The sequence below is a fragment of the Dendropsophus ebraccatus genome, chromosome 1, assembly GCF_027789765.1.
Source record: "Dendropsophus ebraccatus isolate aDenEbr1 chromosome 1, aDenEbr1.pat, whole genome shotgun sequence".
Classification (NCBI taxonomy): Eukaryota; Metazoa; Chordata; class Amphibia; order Anura; family Hylidae; genus Dendropsophus; species Dendropsophus ebraccatus.
In genome coordinates this window covers 4,260,579-4,280,852 of record NC_091454.1, presented here as the reverse complement: position 1 = coordinate 4,280,852, position 20,274 = coordinate 4,260,579, and the positions used below count along the sequence as shown (strand labels likewise).

General features: G+C 50.4%; 1 protein-coding gene across 1 annotated transcript in view; it reads right to left on the bottom strand.

Moving 5' to 3' along the window:
• Positions 1 to 6,534, bottom strand: part of IRAG2 (inositol 1,4,5-triphosphate receptor associated 2) — a 47,566-nt gene extending 41,032 nt beyond the window's left edge. The window contains exons 1-7 of the mRNA XM_069963935.1: positions 6,283 to 6,534; positions 5,796 to 6,123; positions 5,037 to 5,147; positions 4,768 to 4,948; positions 4,587 to 4,663; positions 3,500 to 3,578; positions 1,487 to 1,645 (exon numbers count right to left, since the gene is read on the bottom strand). Of these exons, the coding sequence (XP_069820036.1) occupies positions 1,487 to 1,645; positions 3,500 to 3,578; positions 4,587 to 4,663; positions 4,768 to 4,948; positions 5,037 to 5,147; positions 5,796 to 6,123; positions 6,283 to 6,534 (1,187 nt within the window). The remainder of the gene's footprint in view (positions 1 to 1,486; positions 1,646 to 3,499; positions 3,579 to 4,586; positions 4,664 to 4,767; positions 4,949 to 5,036; positions 5,148 to 5,795; positions 6,124 to 6,282) is intronic.
• Positions 6,535 to 20,274: the final 13,740 nt, after the last annotated feature.

Below are 20,274 nucleotides of genomic sequence, written 5' to 3'. Positions count from 1 at the left end.
CCCTGGAGAGGCAGTGTACTGTACAGCAGGTAATACTAGCAGTCTGTGTAGTCTGGAGAGGCAGTGTACTGTACAGCAGGTAATACTAGCAGTCTGTGTACCCTGGAGAGGCAGTGTACTGTACAGCAGGTAATACTAGCAGTCTGTGTACCCTGGAGAGGCAGTGTACTGTACAGCAGGTAATACCAGCAGTCTGTGTACCCTGGAGAGGCAGTGTACTGTACAGCAGGTAATACCAGCAGTCTGTGTACCCTGGAGAGGCAGTGTACTGTATAGCAGGTAATACTAGCAGTCTGTGTACCCTGGAGAGGCAGTGTACTGTACAGCAGGTAATACCAGCAGTCTGTGTACCCTGGAGAGGCAGTGTACTGTACAGCAGGTAATACTAGCAGTCTGTGTACCCTGGAGAGGCAGTGTACTGTATAGCAGGTAATACTAGCAGTCTGTGTACCCTGGAGAGGCAGTGTACTGTGCAGCAGGTAATACTAGCAGTCTGTGTACCCTGGAGAGGCAGTGTACTGTGCAGCAGGTAATACTAGCAGTCTGTGCAGCCTGGAGAGGCAGTGTACTGTGCAGCAGGTAATACTAGCAGTCTGTGTACCCTGGAGAGGCAGTGTACTGTACAGCAGGTAATACTAGCAGTCTGTGTAGTCTGGAGAGGCAGTGTACTGTACAGCAGGTAATACTAGCAGTCTGTGTACCCTGGAGAGGCAGTGTACTGTACAGCAGGTAATACTAGCAGTCTGTGTACCCTGGAGAGGCAGTGTACTGTACAGCAGGTAATACCAGCAGTCTGTGTACCCTGGAGAGGCAGTGTACTGTACAGCAGGTAATACCAGCAGTCTGTGTACCCTGGAGAGGCAGTGTACTGTACAGCAGGTAATACTAGCAGTCTGTGTACCCTGGAGAGGCAGTGTACTGTATAGCAGGTAATACTAGCAGTCTGTGTACCCTGGAGAGGCAGTGTACTGTGCAGCAGGTAATACTAGCAGTCTGTGTACCCTGGAGAGGCAGTGTACTGTGCAGCAGGTAATACTAGCAGTCTGTGTACCCTGGAGAGGCAGTGTACTGTACAGCAGGTAATACTAGCAGTCTGTGTACCCTGGAGAGGCAGTGTACTGTACAGCAGGTAATACTAGCAGTCTGTGTACCCTGGAGAGGCAGTGTACTGTACAGCAGGTAATACTAGCAGTCTGTGTACCCTGGAGAGGCAGTGTACTGTACAGCAGGTAATACTAGCAGTCTGTGTACCCTGGAGAGGCAGTGTACTGTACAGCAGGTAATACTAGCAGTCTGTGTACCCTGGAGAGGCAGTGTACTGTATAGCAGGTCACCACCCCCTCCCCAGTGACAGATGTTTTGCACATTTGCCTTCTCCTGCAGATTATTTCCATATGATGTAAATGGTTCCTGTTCTCACTGAGGATCATTGTCTGCGGAGTTCTTCATCATATGCAGGAAAATAGAACAACGGCCGGGACGTTACCTCCTCCACTGGTTACGAAGCTCCTCATTCTCCTCCAGGAGTCGCTGGTTGGATTCTTCCTGAGCCTCAATGGCCGCCTTCAGCTTACTGTGCTGCTCCTGCAGCTTCTGGTTATTATACTGGAGATCAGCAACGCAGGTGATCAGATCCGAGGTGTCACTGCGGGGAAAGGTCACGGGGGTCACCGCTACTGCTCATATATACAGCTCAGCATCACCGGACCAGTCCACTCCAGAGCTGCACTCACTATTCTGCTGGTGGGGTCACTGTGTACATTACTGATCCTGAGTTATATCCTGTATTATACTCCAGAGCTGCACTCACTATTCTGCTGGTGGGGTCACTGTGTACATTACTGATCCTGAGTTATATCCTGTATTATACTCCAGAGCTGCACTCACTATTCTGCTGGTGGGGTCACTGTGCACATACATTACTGATCCTGTATTATACCCCAGAGCTGCACTCACTATTCTGCTGGTGGGGTCACTGTGTACATTACTGATCCTGAGTTATATCCTGTATTATACTCCAGAGCTGCACTCACTATTCTGCTGGTGGGGTCACTGTGTACATACATTACTGATCCTGAGTTATATCCTGTATTATACTCCAGAGCTGCACTCACTATTCTGCTGGTGGGGTCACTGTGCACATACATTACATTACTGATCCTGTATTATACCCCAGAGCTGCGCTCACTATTCTGCTGGTGGGGTCACTGCGTACATACATTACTGATCCTGTATTATACCCCAGAGCTGCGCTCACTATTCTGCTGGTGGGGTCACTGTGTACATACATTACTGATCCTGAGTTATATCCTGTATTATACTCCAGAGCTGCACTCACTATTCTGCTGGTGGGGTCACTGTGTACATACATTACTGATCCTGAGTTATATCCTGTATTATACTCCAGAGCTGCACTCACTATTCTGCTGGTGGGGTCACTGTGCACATACATTACATTACTGATCCTGTATTATACCCCAGAGCTGCGCTCACTATTCTGCTGGTGGGGTCACTGCGTACATACATTACTGATCCTGTATTATACCCCAGAGCTGCGCTCACTATTCTGCTGGTGGGGTCACTATGTGAGACGCTGCAGGAACATTTTATATTATTCAGCTGAAAACCTCAAATAGGGAAGTAATAGATAATGTGCAGAATATCTGAGGAAGAAGAAGAGGAGGAAGAGGAGGATCTGCAGCAGATAAGAGACTATCTGGATACAATGGGGGGGGGGGGGCTGCACTAATAATAGAATATATACACACATATACATATATACTACCCACACTCATACATATATACTCCTAGAAGTCTGATGCGCTGCGGTATCTGTTGCCCCTATATACATCATTACTTCTCCTTCTGTGACAGGGATTTGTGTGAGCGATTCCGGACCTGCATTCTGCACTGCGCTGTCTCCCTCTGCTGGACAGACTGGATATTGCAGCTCCACAAACCTCTACAGTCCCTGACTTTAGACTGTAACAAACCCTCAGCTGTGCGAGTGCAGGACTAGATAGAAACAATCCGGATTCTGAATTTCAGATTCATCGCTGAGGGACTCCGGCTTCTTAAAGGGCTCCCTGTTACTTTTCCTATCTCATTAAAGATTATATTACTGTACAGAAAGAGTAGTAGATGCTTGGAACAATCTTCCAGCAGATGTGGTTGGTAAATCTACAACAAGAATGTAAACCTGCCTGGTATATACATATCTCTGTAAACCTGCCTGGTATATACATATCTCTGTAAACCTGCCTGGTATATACATATCTCTGTAAACCTGCCTGGTATATACATATCTCTGTAAACCTGCCTGGTATATACATATCTCTGTAAACCTGCCTGGTATATACATATCTCTGTAAACCTGCCTGGTATATACATATCTCTGTGAACCTGCCTGGTGTATACATATCTCTGTAAACCTGCCTGGTGTATACATATATCTATCCTAAGAGAAGGGAAATCCTAATGGCTCGTTGCTGCCACTCACAGGTCTCTGGAGATATCGCCACCAAACGCCTCCAGACTGCCACAAGTTATATTCATGGTGGTGCCGGAAATCCTGCGGACTGAACACCGGGAAATAAATGTTGCATCGACTAGAACATTTACATAATGTAGAAACTGCAGTACCAGAAATAACCAGGTGTGGTGCTGGGGAGCAGGGCAGGACCAGGTGTGACCAGGTGTGGTGCTGGGGAGTAGGGCAGTACCAGGTGTGACCAGGTGTGGTGCTGGGGAGCAGGGCAGGACCAGGTGTGACCAGGTGAGGTGCTGGGGAGCGGGGCAGTACCAGGTGTGACCAGGTGTGGTGCTGGGGAGCAGGGCAGGACCAGGTGTGACCAGGTGAGGTGCTGGGGAGCGGGACAGTACCAGGTGTGACCAGCTGTGGTGCTGGGGAGCAGGGCAGTACCAGGTGTGACCAGGTGAGGTGCTGGGGAGCAGGGCAGTACCAGGTGTGACCAGGTGTGGTGCTGGGGAGCAGGACAGTACCAGGTGTGACCAGGTGAGGTGATGGGGAGCAGTGCAGTACCAGGTGTGACCAGGTGTGGTGCTGGGGAGCGGGACAGTACCAGGTGTGACCAGGTGAGGTGCTGGGGAGCAGGGCAGTACCAGGTGTGACCAGGTGAGGTGCTGGGGAGCAGGGCAGTACCAGGTGTGACCAGGTGAGGTGCTGGGGAGCAGGGCAGTACCAGGTGTGACCAGGTGTGGTGCTGGGGAGCGGGACAGTACCAGGTGTGACCAGGTGAGGTACTGGGGAGCGGGACAGTACCAGGTGTGACCAGGTGTGGTGCTGGGGAGCAGGACAGTACCAGGTGTGACCAGCTGTGGTGCTGGGGAGCAGGGCAGTACCAGGTGTGACCAGGTGAGGTGCTGGGGAGCAGGGCAGTACCAGGTGTGACCAGGTGTGGTGCTGGGGAGCGGGACAGTACCAGGTGTGACCAGGCGTGGTGCTGGTATAGCTACAAGCAGGTAACGGGCAGAAGGGGCAATCGCCGGGGGTCTCCCCCATAGCAGCTCCGGGACCCCACGTGATGTCATGTAGACGGCGGCCATGTCTTATGTCAGTGACTCACCAGCCAGGAGACTCTCCCGCAGTTTGACCATGGAATCTTCTGCCACCACCACCGATTCTTTGGTTTTGTTCTCTGTTCTATAGGAGATGAGAAAACCCGAAATAACAGATGCCGCCCTCTGCTGGCTGCAGCCCATAGTGACCTCTGACCTGATCATGGGAACTCCCTTTAAGCCACTCACCCGTTGTTGCGGCAGTCATCCACCCACTCCTTCATGATGGCGTGATAGGTGTCCAGGTCCATGGAGATGTCCCGGCGCTCCGGGTCCAGCATGTTACACAGCTCGCTGAGACCGCTATCCTCCGAGCCGCGACTGGTGGTGTGCCGCAGGTAGTCCACTATCTTAGACACGGCCACTTTACCTGTCACCAAAAACAAACAAGAAGAGATGCATGGTCTGGACTCATATCCCTGAAAAACATCATGTGACCTAATAACTCCGCCCCCCACCTCTATGCTCCGTGTCACACGCGTGGAAGATGCTGTCCAACAAGTCCTCCTCACAGATCAGGCTGACCTCCGCTGCTGGCTCCGGCTTATTCTCTATCATCCGCCGGAAACCTGAAATGGAAGACTCAGAACTCATAGGGAGGGCTGCACAGAGGGGCCTAATGCTATAGGTAGGGCTGCACCGAGGGGGCCTAATGCTATAGGGAGGGCTGCACCGAGGGGGCCTAATGCTATAGGGAGGGCTGCACCGAGGGGGCCTAATGCTATAGGGAGGGCTGCACCGAGGGGGCCTAATGCTATAGGGAGGGCTGCACCAAGGGGGCCTAATGCTATAGGGAGGGCTGCACCGAGGGGGCCTAATGCTATAGGAAGGGCTGCACCGAGGGGGCCTAATGCTATAGGGAGGGCTGCACCGAGGGGGCCTAAGGCTATAGGGAGGGCTGCACGAGGGGGCCTAATGCTATACGAGGGCTGCACCGAGGGGGCCTAATGCTATACGAGGGCTGCACAGAGGGGCCTAATGCTATAGAAGGGCTGCACAGATGGGCCTAATACTATATGAGGGCTGCACAGAGGGGCCTAATGCTATATGAGGGCTGCACAGAGTGGCCTAATACTATATGAGTGCTGCACAGAGGGGGGCATAATATAATATAAGGGCACAAAGTTGGGCCTACATGTGAATCAGACATGAGATGCCCACATCTTATACTACAGGAACAGCTATTCACTGCGGTAGTCCCAGCCCTTTCCCATTACCTGCGCTCTCGCTCATAGACAGTCTCTTCACCACAGGAGACTTCAGGGTAAAGTGATCCGATTTGCGGTCATAGAAGAAGTTGGGTACAGAGAGGATCCGGTCCTCCAGGATGACACTCTTGTAATCGGATCCGGGAAGGATGGACTGAAACTTGAAGGGGGAATCGCTTGGCCCCACCAGGGGGGTGGAGCAGCTCTGGGAGCCACAGGTTGGCCACACCCTCTTGCTGGGCTCCTTGGAAGCCAGGCTGGTGGAGTAGAGTACAGTGCTGAGCGGGGAGTCACAGTGCACCACCTGCTGCAGGCTCGGGGAGTCACAGTGCGCCACCTGCTGCAGGCTCGGGGAGTCACAGTGCGCCACCTGCTGCAGGCTCGGGGAGTCACAGTGCGCCACCTGCTGCAGGCTCGGGGAGTGGCAGTGTGATACCTGCTGCAGGCTCGGGGAGTGGCAGTGTGATACCTGCTGCAGGCTCGGAGACTGTGCTGCCGGAGAGTACAGGAGGCCGGGGCTGGAGAAGCTGACCAGGTCCTTGCTGGTGTTCTTCATGGCCCGGTTCTTCAGAACCTCCTCCAGGTTCTTCTTGGTGCTAGACTGGGGGCTGTCAAAATTGCGGGACTGGAACTTGGGGATCTGGAGGTGTGGGCTGGAGTCTTGGTCTCGCATCTCGATGGTCTTGATTTTGCGCCGGATGCTGTCCACCGGGTTGTGGCGTTTGGTGGCGGAGCCGCACTCCGACATCTTTACTCTTTATTCCCTGCAGTAAAAAGAGGAAACCATCAGCTGCATCATCCATGTTACAGGGCTGTGGGCGGGGATACAGCGTCACATCTTATAGGGGCCCCACAGGGCACCTTATATCACAATATTTGTGTACACTACTTATTTTGTCCTTATGCCGTATACCGGGGTAGCCATGCGGTGTAGTGGCAGTGTAGGGGCACTTGGGCCTGGAGTGGTGTTGGTACCCACCCCTGGACAGACAGGTACCGCACCCAAGGTTTTGGGTAGCCCAAGAATAACCTGGTGTGTAGGTGCGGGAAGAATAGTCCAAAAACTTCACCGGAATAACGTCCGTTTACTTAAACTCTTCAGTGCAGTACAATAATACTTTGGCAACTGTAGGTGCAGGTGAGAGGTAGTAGTAGTGGGAGTAGTGGTAGTAGTAGTTAAAGAAAAGTGGAGTAGAGGAGCGTCTTGAGGGCCCTGTCCAATGTAGCAGCGTACTCTGCCGGGATAGCATAATAGAAGAGAGTATGTGTATAGTTACTGTAGATCTGACTGCCTTATGTTTTATAGTGTAGGGTTACCCATCCTGTTAGGTTAGTACGATACGCTATGTTAAGCAGACTTTCCAGGATTTCACAGAATAGACGTGTGTTACAGTAGGATACTTAGGCTGAACTGCAGCTTTGTCCTAGTGGGGTCAGTACCTAGCCTCAGGTAGGCTGCTCTGTGCTGTGTAGAGAGTATCCCTGGCGTTGGCAAGGTGATCCCCAGAGAACATCACTCCCTACTGAGGGGTACAGTACTGCATGCCAGCTGAGGTTAGTATCATAAGAAGAACGCTGTTTCTTGGTCCCGGACAAGGGCCCCGGCCTCACTGCAGCAGGAACTGTCTCCCACCAGTGACTGAACTAGGAGACCCTCCCACCAGCAACTAGCTCCTTAGCTAGCCCGTGATTGGTGGGGCTGTGTGAGAGAGTAGGTGTCTTAGCCCGGTCTTAGCCCGATCCTTAAAAAAGCTGGGTGGCGACATGTACGTAGGGACAACCTGCGCCGCTGCAATAAGATGGGTGAGTGCCGATTCTTATGATGACATGATAGGGACATGAGAGAGAGAGAGAGAGAGAGAGATAGAGAGACTGCTTATATCTATAGATGGTCTAGTGACATGAGAGAGAGAGAGAGAGAGAGACTGCTTATATCTATAGATGGTCTAGTGACATGAGAGAGAGAGAGAGAGAGAGACTGCTTATATCTATAGATGGTCTAGTGACATGAGAGAGAGAGAGAGAGAGAGACTGCTTATATCTATAGATGGTCTAGTGACATGAGAGAGAGAGAGAGAGAGAGAGAGAGAGAGACTGCTTATATCTATAGATGGTCTAGTGACATGAGAGAGAGAGAGAGAGAGAGAGAGAGACTGCTTATATCTATAGATGGTCTAGTGACATGAAAGAGATGGAGACTGCTTATATCTATAGATGGTCTAGTGACATGAGAGAGAGAGAGAGAGAGAGAGAGAGAGAGAGACTGCTTATATCTATAGATGGTCTAGTGACATGAGAGAGAGAGAGAGAGAGAGAGAGAGAGAGAGAGAGAGAGAGACTGCTTATATCTATAGATGGTCTAGTGACATGAGAGAGAGAGAGAGAGAGAGACTGCTTATATCTATAGATGGTCTAGTGACATGAGAGAGAGAGAGAGAGAGAGAGAGAGACTGCTTATATCTATAGATGGTCTAGTGACATGAGAGAGAGAGAGAGAGAGAGAGAGAGAGAGAGAGAGACTGCTTATATCTATAGATGGTCTAGTGACATGAGAGAGAGAGAGAGAGAGAGAGAGAGAGACTGCTTATATCTATAGATGGTCTAGTGACATGAGAGAGAGAGAGAGAGAGAGAGAGAGAGAGAGAGAGACTGCTTATATCTATAGATGGTCTAGTGACATGAGAGAGAGAGAGAGAGAGAGAGAGAGAGAGAGAGACTGCTTATATCTATAGATGGTCTAGTGACATGAGAGAGAGAGAGAGAGAGAGAGAGACTGCTTATATCTATAGATGGTCTAGTGACATGAGAGAGAGAGAGAGAGAGAGAGAGACTGCTTATATCTATAGATGGTCTAGTGACATGAGAGAGAGAGAGAGAGAGAGAGAGAGAGAGAGACTGCTTATATCTATAGATGGTCTAGTGACATGAGAGAGAGAGAGAGAGAGAGAGAGAGAGAGACTGCTTATATCTATAGATGGTCTAGTGACATGAGAGAGAGAGAGAGAGAGAGAGAGACTGCTTATATCTATAGATGGTCTAGTGACATGAGAGAGAGAGAGAGAGAGAGAGAGAGAGAGAGACTGCTTATATCTATAGATGGTCTAGTGACATATGAGAGAGAGAGAGAGACTGCTTATATCCGGGGCCGGATTAAGGTTGGTGGAGGCCCTGGGCAACAATTTTGTTGCCCCCCCCCCCCCCCCCCCCATTTTCTTCCCCCACAAATAAACCATACAGCAATCTATATAGGTGGCTGATTACTGTAGGGGACTTAGCACCTACCTCTCCTCACTCCTGGCTGTGTGGCTCAGCATCCTCCTCTGTTCTGCATATGATGGTCCCTAGAGGCTGCAGTGCAGAGGAAGATGCCAGGCCCTAGAGACAGGATGGGGGAGGGGTGAGCATTGCGGTGTGTTCCCACTTAATTCAATGTGAGAACACAGCACTTTAGCACTTTCTGTGCTCTCTTGCCCCCTGTGTTAGCCACCACAGCTAGCATATGCAGTTGTGAATCGCAGGCGGAACCTGGACTTGCAAGTCTAAGTCCCATCTTCAGTTCCCAACCATATAAACTACCTGAAGCAGTAAGGAGCAACCAGAAAGTACTTAAAGGTTGTGTATAATCTATAGCGGGTATGGTACATGTGAATATACCCTAAGGATCATGGCATATATACACCATACTCTGCACACAGGCTATACATACACCATACTCTGCACACAGGCTATACATACACCATACTCTGCACACAGGCTATACATACACCATACTCTGCACACAGGCTATACATACACCATACTCTGCACACAGGCTATACATACACCATACTCTGCACACAGGCTATACATACACCATACTCTGCACACAGGCTATACATACACCATACTCTGCACACAGGCTATACATGTACCATACTCTGCACACAGGCTATACATGTACCATACTCTGCACACAGGCTATACATGTACCATACTCTGCACACAGGCTATACATGTACCATACTCTGCACACAGGCTATACATGTACCATACACTGCACACAGGCTATACATGTACCATACACTGCACACAGGCTATGTACCATACTCTGCACACAGGCTATATACCATACACTGCACACAGGCTATGTACCATACACTGCACACAGGCTATGTACCATACACTGCACACATCCCTGCTGGAGAGATCAGGTTTTCTTGCTGAGGTCCCACGCTGTCCTCTCCTCAGTGAGGGGGAGGGGCAAGGGGGGAGTGAGGACCTCGGCAGGAGACAGGTACCCGGAAGCTTGACAGGAAGAATCCATTCAAAGACCCATCGGGGGGAGTCTGAGCCTGCCGGGAGGGAGATGCTTACACAGGATTAAATCTACACCTCCCTCCCTCCATGGACAGCATGCAGTGTGGCCAGTGCTGTGTCCAGGTAGGGTTTCCACATGCTTTTTGCGCATGGGACTGGCTCCCAGACACCACTTCCAGGTTTGGGCTGGTGGAGGCCCCCTAGTGGTGGAGGCCCCTGGGCACGTGCCCCTGGTGCCCTCCCTTTAATCTGGCCCTACTTATATCTATAGATGGTCTAGTGACAGAGAGAGAGAGAGAGAGACTGCTTATATCTATAGATGGTCTAGTGACATGATAGAGAGAGAGAGACTGCTTATATCTATAGATGGTCTAGTGACATGATAGAGAGAGAGAGACTGCTTATATCTATAGATGGTCTAGTGACATGATAGAGAGAGAGAGAGAGAGAGACTGCTTATATCTATAGATGGTCTAGTGACATGATAGAGAGAGAGAGAGACTGCTTATATCTATAGATGGTCTAGTGACATGATAGAGAGAGAGAGAGAGACTGCTTATATCTATAGATGGTCTAGTGACATGATAGAGAGAGAGAGAGACTGCTTATATTCCACCGGGGGCTATATACTACTGGGGAGCATGCACAGCAGGGGGGCTATATACTACTGGGGAGCGTGCACAGCAGGGGGGGCTATATACTACTGGGGAGCGTGCACAGCAGGGGTCTATATACCACTGGGGGAGCGCACAGCAGGGGAGCTATATACCACTGGGGGAGCTCACAGCAGGGGAGCTATATACCACTGGGGGAGAGTACACAGGGGGGCTATATACCACTGGGGGAGAGTACACAGGGGGGCTATATACCACTGGGGGAGAGTACACAGGGGGGCTATATACCACTGGGGGAGAGTACACAGGGGGGCTATATACCACTGGGGGAGAGTACACAGGGGGGCTATATACCACTGGGGGAAGAGTACACAGGGGGGCTATATACCACTGGTGGAGCACACAGGGGGGCTATATACCACTGGGGGAGAGTACACAGGGGGGCTATATACCACTGGGGGAGAGTACACAGGGGGGCTATATACCACTGGGGGAGAGTACACAGGGGGGCTATATACCACTGGGGGAGCACACAGGAGGGGTATATACCACTGGGGGAGCACACAGGGCGGCTATATACTACTGGGGGGAGCGCACAGGGCGGCTATATACTACTGGGGGAGTGCACAGAGGGGGGTAGTAACACATTATACCTATATTATACACGGATAGCGGAGGGGGGGGGGTTACTAACACATACCTATATTATACACTGATCGCGGTGGGGCGGTGGGGGGTACTAACACATTATACCTATATTATACACGGATGGGGGGTACTAACACATTATACACTGATAGCGGTGGGGGGGGGTACTTACACATTATACCTATATTATACACTGATAGCGGGGGGGGGGGGGGGAGTACTAACACGTTATACCTATATTATACACTGATGGGGGGGTACTAACACATTATACACTGATAGCGGTGGGGGGGGTACTTACACATTATACCTATATTATACACTGATAGCGTGGGGGGGGGCACTAACACATTATACTTATATTATACACTGGTAGCGGTGGGGGGGGTACTAACACATACCTATATTATACACGGATGGGGGGGTACTAACACATTATACCTATATTATACACTGATGGGGGGTACTAACACATTATACCTATATTATACACTGATAGCGTGGGGGGGTACTAACACATTATACTTATATTATACACTGATAGCGGTGGGGGGGTACTAGCACATTATACCTATATTATACACTGATAGCGGTGGGGGGGTACTAGCACATTATAACTATATTATACACGGATGGGGGGGTACTAACACATTATACCTATATTATACACGGATGGGGGGTACTAACATTATACCTATATTATACACAGATGGGGGGTACTAACACATTATACCTATATTATACACTGATAGCAGGTGAGGGGTAGTAGCACATTATACACTGATAGCAGTGGGGGGGGGGTAGTAGCACATTATACCTATATTATACACTGATAGTAGTGGGGGGGGGGTAGTAACACATTATACCTATATTATACACTGATAGCGGTGGGGGGGGGGTGCTAACACATTATACCTATATTATACACTGATAGTAGTGTGGGGGGGGGGTAGTAACACATTATACCTATATTATACACTGATAGCGGTGGGGGGGGTACTAACACATTATACCTATATTATACGCTGATAGGGGGTACTAACACATTATACCTATATTATACACTGATAGCGGTGGGGGGGGGGTACTTACACATTATACCTATATTATACACTGATAGCGGTGGGGGGGGGGGGTACTTACACATTATACCTATATTATACACTGATAGCGGTGGGGGGGGGTACTAGCACATTATACCTATATTATACACTGATGGGGGGGTACTAGCACATTATACCTATATTATACACTGATGGGGGGGTACTAACACATTATACCTATATTATACACTGATAGCAGGGGGGGTACTAACACATTATACCTATATTATACACGGATGGGGGGGGGTACTAACACATTATACCTATATTATACACTGATGGGGGGTACTAACACATTATACCTATATTATACACTGATAGCAGGGGGGGGTACTAACACATTATACCTATATTATACACAGATGGGGGGGGTACTAACACATTATACCTATATTATACACTGATAGCGGTGGGGGGGGGGGGGTACTAGCACATTATACCTATATTATACACTGATGAGGGGGTACTAACACATTATACCTATATTATACACGGATGGGGGGGGGTACTAACACATTATACCTATATTATACACGGATGGGGGGGGGTACTAACACATTATACCTATATTATACACGGATGGGGGGGGTACTAACACATTATACCTATATTATACACGGATGGGGGGGGGGGTACTAACACATTATACCTATATTATACACGGATGGGGGGGGTACTAACACATTATACCTATATTATACACGGATGGGGGGGGGTACTAACACATTATACCTATATTATACACTAATAGCGGTGGGGAGGTACTAACACATTATACCTATATTATACACTGATAGCGGGGGGGGGGGGGGGGTACTAACACATTATACCTATATTATACACTGATGGGGGGGGTACTAACACATTATACCTATATTTTACACGGATGGGGGGGGTACTAACACATTATACCTATATTATACACGGATGGGGGGGGGTAGTAACACATTATACACTAATAGCGGTGGGGAGGTACTAACACATTATACCTATATTATACACAGATGGGGGGGGGGGTACTAACACATTATACCTATATTATACACTGATAGCGGGGGGGGGGGGGTACTAACACATTATACCTATATTATACACTGATAGCAGTGGGGGGGATGCTGCACAGACCTGTAATCTCTGATGGGGTTTGGCCGGGTTTGGCCAGATCTGGAGATTTAGTATCTTCCCCCATTCAGGGAACCAGATCCCAACTCCCATCATCCCATAATATAGAGCAGCTGCCTCCTCCCCCAGCAGAGGACTGCTCACACACTGCCCTCCTGTGGCCACCCAGTGGTACTGCAACACACAGCCAGCAGCAGCACTACAGGAGAGAGACAGAGTGGGGGGTAAGTGCACACTGCTGAAAAGTGACGGAAACTCCACCGTGTACTCCGCCGCTCGCGTCTCCGCCCGTGTCATAGGCTCCATTCTGTGAACAGAGCCTTTCTGTGTTTTCAATCCACTCCTGGTTTTGGTTGCTATGAGGACCTGACATGAGGACCTAATACTGCCTCAAATATACATAGTGTGAACCCAGCCTTAGTAAGGGTGCGTTTACACAGACAGATTTATCTGACAGATCTTTAAAGCCAAAGCCAGGAACAGACTATAAACAGAGAGCAGGTCATAAAGGAAAGACTGGGATCTATCCCCTTTTCAAATCCATTCCTGGCTTTGGCTTCATAAATCTGTCAGATAAATCTCTCTGTGTAAACGCAGCATAACTGTCTGTATAGCCTGCCTGATACCAGAGAGTAATAGATTGTATATACCTGTCCTACATTTCATTACCTGCAGACACGTGTACTGCGCCTTTAAGAAAGAAGGAACGTGCCTAACCCCCCAGGTGGGATCCTCATATAGGAAGCACATTCATCATCTTCATATGTAATAACTCCGCACATGTATGAGAATCCTCCCCGCCCCCTATATATCCTGTGTATAGAGGTAGTCACAGCCCCGCCCCCTGTATATCCTGTGTATGGAGAGGTAGTCACAGCCCCGCCCCCTGTATATCCTGTGTATAGAGAGGGAGTCACAGCCCCGCCCCCTGCATATCCTGTGTATAGAGGTAGTCAGCCCCGCCCCCTGTATATCCTGTGTATAGAGAGGTAGTCACAGCCCCACCCCCTGTATATCCCCGCCCCCTGTATATCCTGTGTATAGAGAGGTAGGCACAGCCCCGCCCCTTGTATATCCTGTGTATAGAGAGGTAGTCACAGCCCCGCCCCCTGTATATCCTGTGTATAGAGAGGGAATCACAGCCCCGCCCCCTGTATATCCTGTGTATAGAGAGGTAGTCACAGCCCCGCCCCCTGTATATCCTGTGTATAGAGAGGTAGTCACAGCCCCGCCCCCTGTATATCCTGTGTATAGAGAGGGAATCACAGACCCGCCCCCTGTATATCCTGTGTATAGAGAGGTAGTCACAGCCCCGCCCCCTGTATATCCTGTGTATAGAGAGGGAGTCACAGCCCCGCCCCCTGTATATTATGTGCATAGAGGTAGTCACAGCCCCGCCCCCTGTATATCCTGTGTATAGAGAGGGAGTCACAGCCCCGCCCCCTGTATATCCTGTGTATAGAGAGGGAGTCACAGCCCCGCCCCCTGCATATCCTGTGTATAGAGGTAGTCAGCCCCGCCCCCTGTATAGCCTGTGTATAGAGAGGTAGTCACAGCCCCGCCCCCTGTATATCCTGTGTATAGAGAGGTAGTCACAGCCCCGCCCCCTGTATATCATGTGTATAGAGGTAGTCACAGCCCCGCCCCCTGTATATCCTGTGTATAGAGAGGGAGTCACAGCCCCGCCCCCTGTATATCCTGTGTATAGAGAGGGAGTCACAGACCCGCCCCCTGTATATCCTGTGTTTTTGCCTCTCCTGTGCACCTCTCAAAAAGCTTCCTCTTTCAGGGTATAGGTGGTGATGAAGTACCCTGAAGTTTTCCCACTAGATGTCAGTCTTTTGTATTCCTATGTATTGCACAGCTGAGGAAGGTCATGGGTTAATGTTTTGTGTGTACCATGTGTTACTTTTGACCAATAGGAGGTGCTCTCTACTTCTATCCTATCTCTTGTCTCCTTTCTCCTGCACACACTCATCCCGACCACTCACAGGGAAGTTCACTAAGGCCCCTGTAGGAGGAGACACTGGAGCACATTAAAGTAAGAGGAGTCAAGGAACGCCCTAACCCATGCTAAGAACACGTCTACACAAATGGAACTAGCCTGGATAGGACAAAGCTACAGTACAGGTCTACGTATCCTATCTCACAGTGCAGGTAACTGGGACACCCTCGGACACTTAGCTATGCCCAGATAAGCATGGCTGGGGCTTGTATCACCCTATTAGGACGGGTCACTTAATACTGTAGTGCAGAGGGTGGTCAGACTATAGTCTATACACAACTACAAGTAAAGTATTTCACTATACAGTATATTTCTTCATGTTCCGGCAGAGTACATTGCTACATTGGGTAGGGACTCCTCTGACAAACTCTTCTACTCTACTCCCAGGGGACCATCACAGCCCGGCAGGTCACCGACCGTTTAGGGACCAGTACAAACTGGCCATACACAAAGCAGGTACCGACATCACACCTGTGTGCTGGACTAGCACTGGCATCACCACACTACCACCACCGGCTATGCTGTACAACCGCCAGGACTACCATCACCCGGCGGAGCATCACATGACCCCCATCAGTCAGTCAAGATGAGGATTTGTGTTCTATTTTGCAGCAGGATGTAAATGGAGACGCCTCTATATTACAGCGCCCTCTAGTGACTGCATCATGTCCTAATTCAGATACAATAAGAAGCAGTGGGATGTGACTGTGCGGTGTGATGAGATACACGGATCGGATACCTCCATGGCGGGTCGTGTCCTCAGTAATGGGGGCGTGGTCTAATCCGCTGGCAGCTTACAACCTCCATGTGATGCCCAGGCTTAGCGGACAATAAACTGGGAAATCTCCAGTGAATGAGGCAGCTGTGCTGGGAGCGGGGGGCTGGGACTGCGGGGGGCTCCTGGACTATGGGCACATGTTATTAACCCCATAAAACCACAATGGCGGCCATCTTTCTTTATTCTAAAGGGGAACTCCAGCGAATAGTCCTTCTTTCTAATCAATTAGAGTCAGAAAGTTATACAGATTTGTAACACCTCTATTTTTTAATCTCCAGTCTTCCAGTACTTATTAGCTGCTGTATGTCCTGCAGGAAGTGGTGTATTCACTCCAGTATGACACATTGCTCTCTGCTGCCACATCTGTCCATGTCAGGAACTGTCCAGAGCAGCAGCAAATCCCCATAGAAAACCTCTCCTGCTCTGGACAGTTCCTGACAGGGACAGAGGTGGCAGCAGAGAGCACTGTGTCAGACTGGAGAGAATACACCACTTCCTGCAGGACATGCAGCAGCTGATAAGTACTGGAAGACCGGAGAGAATACACCACTTCCTGCTGGACATGCAGCAGCTCATAAGTACTGGAAGACCGGAGAGAATACACCACTTCCTGCTGGACATGCAGCAGCTCATAAGTACTGGAAGACTGGAGATATAGAATTAATTTACAAATCTATATAATTTTCTGACACCACTTGATTTGAAAGAATATTTGCTGGAGTTCCCCTTTAATATAAAGAAAGATGGCCGTCCCTGCTGTTTCATAGGCTTGATAATGGGGGAGTACCCCTTAGTGCCCTATTCCACCGGACGATTATCGTTTGCATAATCGTTAACGATTAACGATCTCAAACGTCCGCTATTGCAAAAGATCGTAATTGCGATCGTTTTTCATTGCGTTCGTATCTATTGCAAACCACCGAACGTTGTCTTATTCAATGCGAACGATTTGCGAACGAGCAACGATAAAAATAGGTCCAGGTCTTATAAAGCGATCAACGATTTCTCGTTCGGTCGATAATCGTTAACTGCATTTCAACCGAACGAATATCGTTTAGATTCGAACGATTTAACGATAATCTGACCGGTGGAATAGGGCCCTTAATCTATGAGGTGCAGTCCACACGATTGGCCACCAGGTGGCGCTGTTCTATGCTCTGTCACTCAGTGATGTTTCTATCAGGTCCAGGTGATGATCAGACGCTTTGTCCTTCAGGGTCTGGCGCGCTGGCTGCGGCTCTGTTGACTCGGAGGGGCGGGGTGGAAGGTGTGCTATGTGCTCGCCTCCCCTGACTATTTGTGTACACAGCCATGGGGACCTTGACTGCATCGCACCTTCTCAATAACAATTCCCATGAAGCTATGAGAGGAGGAGAGAGGCCCGTCCTGGCGCTGACCAGTCGCTGACCACTCACCTGCGGCGAATAAACACGAATACTGCGCTGCTATCTGCCCCAATGTGAACTCTGTCCTGGTCACCTTCCCACTGTACTGACTCCCAGAGAGGTTACACACAGGATTGGTTTTATTTAATGACAATGTATCCAGTGTGAACAATGCTCTGCGTACATCTCACCTGTGCTGATGGTTTGTTACAATGTATCAGTCAGAATAATAAGGCAGTGAGTGTGTATGGGAGCGTGCACTGTGTGTGTGACTGTATGGGAGCCTGCGCTGTGTGTGTGACTGTATGGGAGCGTGCGCTGCGTGTGTGACTGTATGGGAGCGTGCTCTGCGTGTGTGACTGTATGGGAGCGTGCACTGTGTGTGTGACTGTATAGGAGCCTGCGCTGTGTGTGTGACTGTATGGGAGCGTGCGTGTCTGTATGGGAGCGTGCACTGTGTGACTGTATGAGAGCGGGCACTGTGTGACTGTATGGGAGCGTGCACTGTGTGACTGTATGAGAGCGGGCACTGTGTGACTGTATGGGAGCGTGCACTGTGTGACTGTATGGGAGCGTGCACTGGGCTGTGTGACTGTATGAGAGCGTGCACTGGGCTGTGTGACTGTATGGGAGCGTGCACTGGGCTGTGTGACTGTATGGGAGCGTGCACTGGGCTGTGTGACTGTATGAGAGCGTGCACTGGGCTGTGTGACTGTATGGGAGCGTGCACTGGGCTGTGTGACTGTATGGGAGCGTGCACTGGGCTGTGTGACTGTATGGGAGCGTGCACTGGGCTGTGTGACTGTATGAGAGCGTGCACTGGGCTGTGTGACTGTATGGGAGCGTGCACTGTGTGACTGTATGGGAGCGTGCACTGTGTGACTGTATGGGAGCGTGCACTGTGTGACTGTATGGGAGCGTGCACTGTGTGACTGTATGGGAGCGTGCACTGTGTGACTGTATGAGAGCGTGCACTGCGTGACTGTATGGGAGCGTGCACTGTGTGACTGTATGGGAGCGTGCACTGTGTGACTGTATGAGAGCGTGCACTGGGCTGTGTGACTGTATGGGAGCGTGCACTGGGCTGTGTGACTGTATGAGAGCGTGCACTGGGCTGTGTGACTGTATGAGAGCGTGCACTGGGCTGTGTGACTGTATGAGAGCGTGCACTGGGCTGTGTGACTGTATGGGAGCGTGCACTGGGCTGTGTGACTGTATGGGAGCGTGCACTGTGTGACTGTATGAGAACGTGCACTGTGTGACTGTATGAGAACGTGCACTGTGTGACTGTATGAGAGCGGGCACTGTGTGACTGTATGGGAGCGTGCACTGGGCTGTGTGACTGTATGAGAGCGTGCACTGGGATGTGTGACTGTATGGGAGCGTGCACTGTGTGACTGTATGGGAGCGTGCACTGTGTGACTGTATGGGAGCGTGCACTGTGTGACTGTATGGCAGCGTGCACTGTGTGACTGTATGGGAGCGTGCACTGTGTGACTGTATGGCAGCGTGCACTGTGTGACTGTATGGGAGCGTGCACTGTGTGACTGTATGGGAGCGTGCACTGTGTGACTGTATGGGAGCGTGCACTGTGTGACTGTATGGCAGCGTGCACTGTGTGACTGTATGGGAGCGTGCATTGTGTGACTGTATGGGAGCGTGCACTGGGGCTGTGTGACTGTATGGGAGCGTGTTGTGTGTCACTATGATAGCGTGCACTGTATGAGTGTTTGGGAGCAAGCACTGAAGCGGTGTGAGTGTATGGCAGCGTGCTCTGTGTGTGTCTGTAGGGCAGCGTGCTCTGTGTGTGTCTGTAGGGCAGCGTGCTCTGTGTGTGTCTGTAGGGCAGCGTGCTCTGTGTGTGACTGTATGGCAGCGTGCTCTGTGTGTGTGACTGTATGGCAGCGTGCTCTGTGTGTGTGACTGTAGGGCAGCGTGCTCTGTGTGTGTGACTGTAGGGCAGCGTGCTCTGTGTGTGTCTGTAGGGCAGCGTGCTCTGTGTGTGTGTCTGTAGGGCAGCGTGCTCTGTGTGTGTGTCGGTATGGCAGCGTGCTCTGTGTGTGTGTCTGTAGGGCAGCGTGCTCTGTGTGTCTGTCTGTAGGGCAGCGTGCTCTGTGTGTCTGTCTGTAGGGCAGCGTGCTCTGTGTGTCTGTCTGTAGGGCAGCGTGCTCTGTGTGTCTGTCTGTAGGGCAGCGTGCTCTGTGTGTCTGTCTGTAGGGCAGCGTGCTCTGTGTGTCTGTCTGTAGGGCAGCGTGCTCTGTGTGTCTGTATGGCAGCATGCTCTGTGTGTGTGTCTGTATGGCAGCGTGCTCTGTGTGTGTGTGTCGGTATGGCAGCGTGCTCTGTGTCTGTATGGCAGCGTGCTCTGTGTGTCTGTATGGCAGCGTGCTCTGTGTGTCGGTATGGCAGCGTGCTCTGTGTGTCGGTATGGCAGCGTGCTCTGTGTGTCTGTATGGCAGCGTGCTCTGTGTGTCTGTATGGCAGCGTGCTCGGTGTGTGTGTCGGTATGGCAGCGTGCTCTGTGTGTCGGTATGGCA